At 43.8% G+C, this 10199-nt stretch overlaps 1 protein-coding gene across 1 annotated transcript; it reads right to left on the reverse strand.

The window, feature by feature from the left end:
• Window positions 1–3386: 3386 nt before the first annotated feature.
• On the reverse strand, window positions 3387–7020 carry Rgs2 (regulator of G protein signaling 2). The gene is made up of 5 exons (XM_041648530.1): window positions 6812–7020; window positions 5624–5725; window positions 5457–5518; window positions 4770–4936; window positions 3387–4506 (listed from the first exon to the last, which is right to left on the reverse strand). The coding sequence occupies exons 1-5, from the start codon at window positions 6907–6909 to the stop codon at window positions 4312–4314; spliced, it is 624 nt and encodes a 207-aa protein (XP_041504464.1). The 5' UTR covers window positions 6910–7020; the 3' UTR covers window positions 3387–4311.
• Window positions 7021–10199: the final 3179 nt, after the last annotated feature.

Below are 10199 nucleotides of genomic sequence, written 5' to 3' on the forward strand. Positions count from 1 at the left end.
CAAGTCACAGAAGAACTTCCTAGGTTATCGAATTGAATTACTCCAAGCTGCTCTTTAACCAAGAATTATCAACAATCACAGAAAACCCAGCTGGCTGCCATTGACAAAAGGGGCGGCATCCGTCAAACGGCATCTGTGCCAGACCTGCCAAAGTCTACCTTTCCATATGGGTGATGCTTTCTACAACTCAGCTGCGATTTCGGGATAATTTAGAAAAATGTTGCTTGGTACAGGGCACGTCTCACCTCCACATTGATCAGATTCACAGTGTTTTTGTTTTCTATTTTTAATGATTTGTTTTGTTTTATTTTTTAAAAAGAAAACAAACTGTATTTTTTTTTCATTTTTACATACCAACATACCAATCCCAGTTCCCATTCTCTCCCCTCCTCCCATTCCCCACACCTTGCCCAGCCATTCCTCAGAGAAGGGAAGACACATTGCTTTGGGGAAGGTCCAAGGCCCTCCCTATTATATCTAGGCTGAGCAAGATATCCATCTAATCTAATTTGGGGAGAATGTGCTCCCCAAAAGTCAGTACAAACAGTGGGGATAAATCCTGGTGCCACTGCCAGTGGCCCCCGCAGTCTGCCCTAGTCATGTGACTGTCACCTACATTCAGAAGGTCTAGTTTGGACCTATGCTGGTTCCTTCCCTGTCTGGCTGGAGCTGGTGAGCTCCCATTAGCTCAGCTAAACTGTTTCAGTGGGTATCTTCATGGTCTTGACCTCTTTGCTCATGTCCTCATTCTTCCCACTCTTCAACTGGACTTTGGGAGCTCAGCCCAGTGCTTCCCTGTGGGTCTCGGACTCTGTTTCCATTAGTTGTTAGATGAAGGTTCTATAGTGATATTTAAGATATTCATCAATCTGACTACAGGGCAAGGCCAGTTCGGGCATCCTCTCTTCTATTGCTTAGTGTTTTTGTATGTGACCCCCTCCTAATGTAAGTTCACCACCTTTGCCTCCTCTAACTCTCCAGCCCCAAACCATCCTATACTATGATCAGACACACCCCAAAAGTCTTCCCTATCAAATTATGGGTGATTTCATTGAAAGTCACTAGTTGCCTCACTATGCTCACATGACACGTAAAAACAACATTCTATTTGTTTCAGTGTGACTGTGTGAAATGACTATATTTTGAAACATCTTTGGCATTAAAATACACAATGAAAAATTACCAAAACAAACGGACAGTGGGTCCAAGTGTTTGAACTGTGGGAGACTGGAACAGTAAGTTATACTTATTTGTGGAGGCATGGGGTCGCTAATCTCAAATCTGTTTCAGTTTGTTCCACACACAAGGACATGGAAAATACCATCTCCGTAGAGCTCAGGCTTTCAGAAGCTCGGCAAGTCCAAACTTTTGATTTATTTATTATTTATTTTTGTTACTGGCTTTTCTTTCTACCAAAGGTCAAATGCACAGAGAACATGGCTAGTTAAAAATATTTATTGATTGATTGTCCAAAGAAAAAGTTCTGAAAATATTTATAGCCATTTGAGCCAGTGGGCTTTCCAAATCTTGTTCTTTCACAAAGCTGGGTATAGTGGATTGTGCCTGTAGTCCCATTTACTTTGGAAGCGGAGATAGGAGAATCATCTGAGCCTAGGAGTTAGGACCAGCCTGGGGATCATAATCTGATCTCTTCTTTAAACAAATAAAACAATAACTACAACCAAAAAAATCCCCAGTAAATTTTGTCTTTATCTTTCTGTGCATTGGTAGATATTTTTTAGTCTCACTAATTTCTATACAGGTTCTTCTAACGTCCATCCATCCATCCATCCATCCATCCATCCATCCATCCATCATCTCACATTGTATAAACCAATTGCTGGGAATCAGCAGAAAGTGGGGGGGGAGGGGGAAAGCACAGGATCTTCACTTGTGCTCTTCACTGTCTAACTGCAGAAGATAAAATTATCAAATAATTATGAAAAGTAGTTAGAAATACCTCTAATAAGAGCCCTAAATTATAGAGCCCGGTGCTGTGATGAGAGCTAAAAAGGGACATGGTCTAGGTGAAGGAGGGTAGAGTCCACTTCCCTGGGGAAGTGGCAATTGCACTTTTGGTAGAAGAGTGGTGAGCGAGAGCTAAAATTACACTGTGCAGAGAGGAACTATTAGGTGGAAAGGTTCCCTGGGGCTGGGGGGCATAGCATCTTCACGAAAATGGAAGAAGGCCCGTGTGGCTGGTGCAGGGAACTGTGTACAAGGTCGGAAGGCAAGAGGGAGTCAGCCCTGCAGGCCTAGGCTATCTTAAGGATGCTGCTTTCATCCAAATGTTTAGGAGAGCTGTCAGAGGTTCAAAACCACAGGAGACAAGATCAGGTTTGTGTGTTGAAAGGATCCCAAGAGTTAAGAAGGGAATATATTAGGTGTGGGAGACAGTGGGCAGAGGGAGGTGGGTTAATTGCAGTCATGGTAGCATCAGAGAGGAAACCGAGAAGCTGGACATGAAGTGATTTAAATGGGGCTTGGTGGCAATGTGTGTTTCCTTGCTAGCTAAAGCCTTTCTGGATGAAGAGCTACACAGACCCGACGCATCTGTGCCATGCTTCCATCACAGCATCACCGTTTCTCACTCATGCAATCAGTATCCAGTCTGCATCCGTTAGTCATTCTGGCTGCTGGTGCTGCACCAATGAGCACTCGCCCCCTCCTGGACCTGTGCTTGTTCCAGACATCTGGTTAATGTTAACTAGAGTAGTCACAAAGAAACAACATTTGAAATACTGTGGGCCATTATCCTGAAGGTTCCACATTTCTTAAGTACTCCTTATGTACAGATATTGGGGAGATTAGCAGAGAAGTATCCAGTGGGGAACCACGGTGGAAAATGGGTACTCGTAGGGTCATAAAGCTATGGCATGCCATTACTTGGGCTCAGATCTTCCAATTGCAAAGCTGAGGGTGATCCCTGTTCTCCCATTTACTAATGCCCCCACCCCCAAAGATTGCAAATTTGCCTCACAAAGGGAAGGGAATTCCACTAGCCAGAAGAGAAGGCCATCCTCAGCTAGAACACATGCCCGCACTTAAGTCTAAGCAAAAGACTTGCTTTCTTCAGCATTATCTAATGAATTCTTAGCCAAATGAAGGCAGGAGATGCAGAACAATTTTGAGATTTTCATACTGACCCAACACAATGATAAAGAAACAATGATTAGGTATGGGTCTTGCCCATGCCAGCCTGGTGTATGTATCTGGAACCAAAGATAAAACAGGCAGGCCCAAGGTCTATATATTTACATGAAATTCTTTCTTCTCTTAGGACGCTTGGTCACGTACATAACTTCCATGTTTCTTTCCACCATGTTCTCTTATTACTCATTTTGAACAGCTCCTTAACACACAGGTCAATGTTCTTTCTTTATTTTATTAAATAACAAGTTTGACGTTCACAATGAGTGGTCATATGGATATGGATATGGTTTTCTTAAGACTACATAACGTCTATAGGTTTATCTTCCTCGAAGCAAGCATTTCTCACTTCTAAGGGCTGTCAGCACTCAGGGATTGGTACAATAATCATATCTCTTTACTAGGAAGTTGTTTTCTTTTATATCTGACATGTTTCCAACTACTGAAATCAAACACAACACAATCACATCTGGACTTCCAAGTGTTCAATGCCATTATTTATCAAAATAAATTTATTAATAAAAGTATTCAAAAACCACTTCAAAGTGTAGCTGCCCAAAAGACAGTTTTTGGCACTCATAACAGACACTGGTGTTCTACAGAACGGCACGCATTCGTCTCTCACACACGGTTTAACAACGCAAACGCACTTTTCAGTTTCAGTGACACATGACACAATAGGACTAGCCATCTACAGTCCTTAGACTTCAACACCTTTGCACACAGTAAACATTTTAACGTTACTTAGTACTGAAATAGTAAAACTAGAAGTAAAACCACGATGTGGTAACAATGGACTGATTTAGGGAAAAGATGGACAGCCAGCTAGCTAAGGCCACATAATCCCAGACCTATTGATTTTAAATGTTCGGACCAACAATCTTCCATTGTCTCTTTCACCTCAGACCCTTGCTTTCCCAGTGAGGAACAGCACATTCAGAACACTGTTCCCTCCCTCTGTTCTTCACACAGCAAGGGAAGCTGTTCTCACAGAGCCCGTCCTAGGTTGCTGGCTTCCTGATTCACTACCCAACTTTGAATCAATAGTTCTGGGTGATGTTTCCTAACACCCAGGCTGAATTCAAGGTCAGTCTTTTGGCAGGTCACGGCCTTTCCTCTTGGGAGACAGAATGAAATGTCCTCTGCTGGAGGCTCCTTGTCTCATGTAGCATGGGGCTCCGTGGCGATCTGTGGCTTTTTACACAAGTCTTGGTAGAATTCTGACTCCAGGAAGCGAGGATAAGAATTGTTCTCCATCAAACTGTATACCCTCTTCTGGGCTGTTGTAAAGCAGCCACTGGTCGCCTCTTGGATATTCTGGGCAATCAGAGTTTTTGTTTGAAAGTCTATGTTTATCTGGAAAAGAAAAGAAAACAAAACTTGATTTATTTGGTATTCAACATTACAAATTGATGTTTAGTAGTAAAACACAAAAGATGTAACATGTGATCAGTTAGAACTGTCAATTTTGGAGAAACTTTAATGTTAGGACAGCTGGGGTGGAGAGCCACCTATGGCTCTATCCTGCTTGCACTTTAACTGGGGTATTCAATTCTTGGGTTTCACTTCCGTGTTGAAGATGTCTAATTTAGGCTGACATGAATAACTTGGTTTCTTACCTCTTTGGGAGCTTCCTTTTCTATGAAGTCGGTATATATTTTCCTTGCTTTTGAGGACAGTTTTTGGGGTGACTTAGTTTTTTTGAAGTCTTCACAGGCCAGCCAGAATTCAATATTTTCTTCACAGAACTCAGACTTTAAAAACGCCCTGAATGCCGCCAGCCCATCTGAAAGCACAGGAAAAAGCAGCATGTAAATTGAGTGACCGAATAGCACGTTGTTCTGCTAGTGCTGGGATGACCAGTTCTCTAGCTTCCACTCAAACCTGCCATGCTCACAATTTAAGCTCTGTAGAGCTCTGAGACGCCAGCAGGCAGAATACTAAAGTTTCTATTCTGCAACAAAAATTTACTGAACTTCACTGTCAATGCAAAATAAATATTTATAGGACAGCTATCCATAAGTTCTCTGGGAACCAGGACTTTTGAAAATATTCCATGCAATCGGAAAAGCTTACTCAACCTACCTATGAGTAACTGTCATTTTAATGCTTAAGCTAATTTTTCTTCCCTAGCTAAAGTGAATACCTCATGTTTTTTCCATGATTAAACTGGAGAAATAAAAACAGCTTTATGCAGTGAGTGGTGGTAGTGCCTGACGTACTTCCTGCGGGCTGCTCTGTGGCATGGACACATTCCTAGGCTCTTGGGATACTGGTAAGAGGTCAAATTCAAAAGGTCAACTTACATTTGCTGGCCAACAGTTCATCGAATGCTTCTGCCCAGAGCAGCGCTTCCTCGGGAGAAGGCCTGAAAGAGAAGATCCAACCGTGAGCTACAGCGCCCATGACAGTTCCCCTTTCCTGTTGGGTAGCTAGATGATTCATCTCTACAACCACAGGACTTGCAACTTACTTGATAAACGTTTGCTGTTTGCTTTTCTTGCCAGTTTTGGGTTTCCCAGGAGTGGAGGAATTTTGCAAGAAGTAGCTCAAACGGGTCTTCCAATCCTTTAAGCTAGAAAAGGAAAAGGGAGAGAAAAACCAGAATTATTTCAAGCGGCAATTCCTGAACAGTAAAATGATGACCAGCTGCAGCAGCCTAAGGTCAGTCACCCAGTAGCTACAAAGCAGACGGGCAAGAACAAGCCATCTCGTCCTTGGAGCGTTAAACCCAGCACCTCATGTATCGAACATAATTTCATCCATTCGCCTGACTATAACGAGTTTTACAAACAGGATAGGGCTACAGAGCATAGCTAGGCTATTTAACATCTTCACAAGTTATTTCTGACCTACAAAAAAGGCAGCGCTTTTTCTGCATGGTTAACTACAACTGGGTGGCAGTTTTACGATTGAGAACAGCGGTGGAAATGTCTTGAGCCAGCTGGTGTGCCTACCCTTTGAGCTGGAGACAGGAGTGTCTGCACCACGACACAGGCAGTGCATAGAGGGAGGGAGGGCGGGCTCTCTCTCTCTCTCTCTCTCTCTCTCTCTCTCTCTCTCTCTCTCTCTCTCTCTGTGTGTGTGTGTGTGTATACCACGACGCTGGCAGTGCATAGCGGAGGGGTGCGTGTGTGAGAGCAAGAGAGAGGTGGATTCCGGAGCTCCCCTCCGCGACCGCCCACAGGGCTTCTCCGCAGCAGACACTGCAGAGCAAATTACTCATTCCACAGTCGTGACTGGGTGAGACCAACTTTATGATTTAAAAATCGCATCTAAAGCGAATAAATTCAGAATCATCCCAAACATTACCCAGAAGCTGTGTAAACAGCTCAGAACTCACAATGCAATGTATGGGAGCCGCGGACCCTATTCAGTTGCAGGTTTCTTGGGTCACGTTAAATGCAGAACAAAAAACCAACCCGCGCCTTCTCAGCCCGTGTCTACCGCCTCCTTCACGACAACTTCCCCCAGTCTAAAACTCTCTAAGCTCACACAGAAAAAGCACGAAATCTAGCAGGCTAACTTTTCCTTCTTTCTTTCTTTCCCCCCTTTCTCTGCAGAGGCGAGTTAGCTCAAGTCAAAGCCGAGATAAAAAGGAAGCTCGGTCCCTAACCGCAAAGCCAGGCAGAGACCAGCTTAGGAGAGAGGGCATACTCACAGCGTTCGCTTCATTTTCTCGCGCTTCTCCTCCACCTTGGGGCCGTTGCCTGCGCTCTTGTCCATGGGTACGCAGTCGTGCTGGACAGCCAGGAACATGGCACTTTGCCTACTCAGACGCCTGCGGCCACCGCAGCTGTTTGCAGCCGGGCGCGCGCCGCGGCCTTTTAAAGCGGGCTGCGGCGCAGGGGCGGGACCCGGAGGCGTCGGCCCCGCCTTTAGAGGGCGTGGATTGGCTCGTTACAGACGGCACGAGGACGGGGCCGCGCGGGCCTGCCGCAGTCACGGCAGCCGCCGAAGGGTCTGGAAGCCAGGGCGCTGATGACGTAGGTGCGGCAGCCTCGTGCGCACACAAGCGGGGAGGCGGAGGGCGGGGACGGAGCGGGAACGCTGCTCGGTCACTCGGGTGGCCACCGCCGTGGAGGGGCCCTGAGTTCGTGACTTTACCCTAAGACCGTACCTTTCCCCCCTTTTCTTGTGAACCCCCACATTTGCAACTCATCTATTTTTCACGATCTTTAAGATTCACCCGGACACTTATGAACGGCAGCCGGCACGGGGAGAGCCCTGCTGGCCCCACTATTTTCAGGAAGGGCGTAAACGAGAGAAACCTGAAACAGGGGTTGCGGAGCTAAGTGCTGTAACTCCCTGCTGTTCGCTCTGGCGTCTTAGAATTCCTTAAGGGAATGCCCTCTGGTCAGGGAGGAAGAAGGAGAAAGTGCCTATTAAAAACCGGTGTTTTAAATGGTGCTGCATTTTTGATCTTTCAGTGCACCACTGCAGCAATCTGTGACGTTACAGGGTCAGTCCCCAGGAGATCTGAAGGGCATCTCCTGCCGGGCACAGCCCAGATCTGAGTGATAGTGAGAAACAAAGGGAAACCCAAGATCTGGCAGTTCTGATGTACCCGGATCATTTGTAGTTTCAGACTGTAAAGGAATCAGGATTTCCTCATGAATCATTCCTAGTTGAGCAGGCTTAGAGTTTAACAGATGTTCATCTGCTTAAATTAAGGGGTGGGGGTGTGGGGCTAGAGCTGGAAGTGAGAGTGGGGAGGTGCAAACAGTTTGCCCGAACAAGCTTCATTTGTGAATTCCTCAGAAACACATCTTTACTCGCGCAGGTTTTTAAACTGCCCCGATTTGTAAGAACAAAAACATGACTTCAGCTGCAAACGGATTCAGCTTCCTATGTAACCAGAAGGTTGCAGCGGAATACCTAAGTGGTTTTCCCACAAAGTCGGGGCAGACAGGTAAACAGCAAAATATGGCTTGGGTTCCAGTTTTTCTACTTCACACTAGACTTTCTGAAAGAAAAATGGAGACACATTCCTCAAACTGGAAGCAGGCAGCACACAAGCTGCGGGTAGTCAAGTTCCACGTTTGAGTCGGAGAGCAAAGTCTGCAGTCGCTAATGAAGAAAATAGGTATAGCCTTATTACAGAAGGTGTATCATTTTGATTTTAGTAACAAATGCTTGAAAGCATGTTTGTAAATCTGTGAGATGGAATTTTAATAAGCCCCAAAAGAGATGCCCTGTTTCTACATCTATTTTAATTTCTGATGATTTAATACTTATTTATTAAGATGTGTAAATAGAAATAGTGTTGCTGTTTAATATATCTGTAATGTGCAGACATATTTGATTTTTCTCAGCAATACAAAACATGGAAATATTTTTCACTTACAACCCTGGTGTAAAATCATGACCACTGATATGGGACACTTGTGTAATCAGAGCCAGTGTCTAACCAGTAGTTGCTAAGTATCTGTTGGGACAGTCACTTTCCCCGCTGGAGCCCTATTTTCTCACATTTAATAGTAGCAGTGTGGCTCCTTGTTTGTTTGTTTTATGGCCAGTCTTATAAAATACTATACAAATCTTATATTTAAGACCTTTTGTAGCATCAATGAAATGCGTTAATTTGCATATCTAAGCAGGGCAATTCAAAGCCAGCTTTTCAGGATAGAAAAACCGTGAGGACTGAGAGTTAACTGGGTTCTAAATGTGTAAATTCTATTAACTATCAAGACAATGCAGATGTGTAGTGTCAAGCTTATGGTATTTAATAAATTGCTGTCTGGATGATAAATAAATAAGGAAAATAAACAAATTAGTTCATATTCGACCTCATCCAGGTCTTGAAGCTAGAAAACCCTGTTCTTTTTTATACATTAACAAAAGTGAATATCAAATGACTGGTTGAAAGACAGACTATCCTAGGCGATTTTTGTATTTAACACAAGCATTTTTTTTTTCACAAGCCTTTTCAGACTGACAATTCAGATATTAAGGCACAAACTATTTTTCTCCCTGCTTGATACATTTGTTTAAGTTTACAACCACAGATAATTTTGAGAGTTTAGGTAGTACCTACTGCAGACAGAAACTTTTTTCTTAAGACCTTCCCACGTTGGACCGGGAGGGAGTGTAGTGGCATAGTGCTCGCTCAACACCTAGGGGGCTCTGGATTCTGTCTCCACCGAAAATAAATTCCCATGGTAAAGTCTTTTTAAAGACCGGCTTCCATATTTAAAGTAAAAGCTACGTGGCGGGGTGACTTCCCTTTAGAGTTTGTTGTTGTTACAGTTGGCTTTAGGTAAATAGGATTACTAAATATTAAGATGACGCATAGTTTCCTTTTTGTGGTGGCGGAAGCAACAATGCAGTGTGGGTTGTAAAAGTCGCCAGGCAAAGCCACAGTGTGAGATTGGCTGATAAACAAAGCATGGGTTTCCATCCTGATCTGCCATGCCCCCTACTGGAGGGAGCCTCTGAATAATTTTTCTTTTTCAAACAATATCACGCAGATAATATGAAGAGAAAAATGTCTCCCTTGCCAAATGCCTATGCCTATCTTCTCCATTAATTAATTGTTGTGAATTAAAATTTTACATATACTAACTCATGCTTTAGAAATTAGAACACACACACACACACACACACACACATATATGTATATGTATATTCGAGACAGGGGTTCTCTGTGTAGCTTTGAAGTCCTGGAACTTGCTCTGTAGACCAGGCTGGCCTCGAACTCACAGAGATTTGCCTACCTATGCCTCCCATGTGTGGGGATTTTAGGTGTGGGCCACCACCATCCATTCTCAAGATATATTCTTTTAAAACACACACACACACACACACACACACACACACACAGAGAGAGAGAGAGAGAGAAAGAGAGAGAATTATCATTCTGTAAGTAACTATGCTCCTTTTTTCACTTGGCAGATGTTTCAGTTACTAATTTGAAAGAGCTCTAAACCTTTGTGAAATGATTTTTTTTTAAAACTATGAAACCGGGGATGCAGCAAAGAGTGGGATAGGTAACGGAAAAAGATAAAAATGTTATTACTATTCATATAGTCAGAAATGTGACATGGATC

The sequence above is a fragment of the Microtus oregoni genome, unplaced genomic scaffold (assembly GCF_018167655.1).
Source record: "Microtus oregoni isolate MIOR12 unplaced genomic scaffold, Mior012 000003F_ref0000135, whole genome shotgun sequence".
Taxonomy (NCBI): domain Eukaryota; kingdom Metazoa; phylum Chordata; class Mammalia; order Rodentia; family Cricetidae; genus Microtus; species Microtus oregoni.

Coding starts and splice junctions, on each gene's coding strand:
- Rgs2 (XM_041648530.1), bottom strand. CDS start 6,909: ATGTTCCTGGCTGTCCAGCACGACTGCGTACCCATGGACAAGAGCGCA. Junction 4,937..5,456: donor TGAACTGTTGGCCAGCAAAT/GTAAGTTGACCT, acceptor CTGTGCTTTCAG/ATGGGCTGGCGGCATTCAGG. Junction 4,507..4,769: donor AAAAGGAAGCTCCCAAAGAG/GTAAGAAACCAA, acceptor TTTCTTTTCCAG/ATAAACATAGACTTTCAAAC.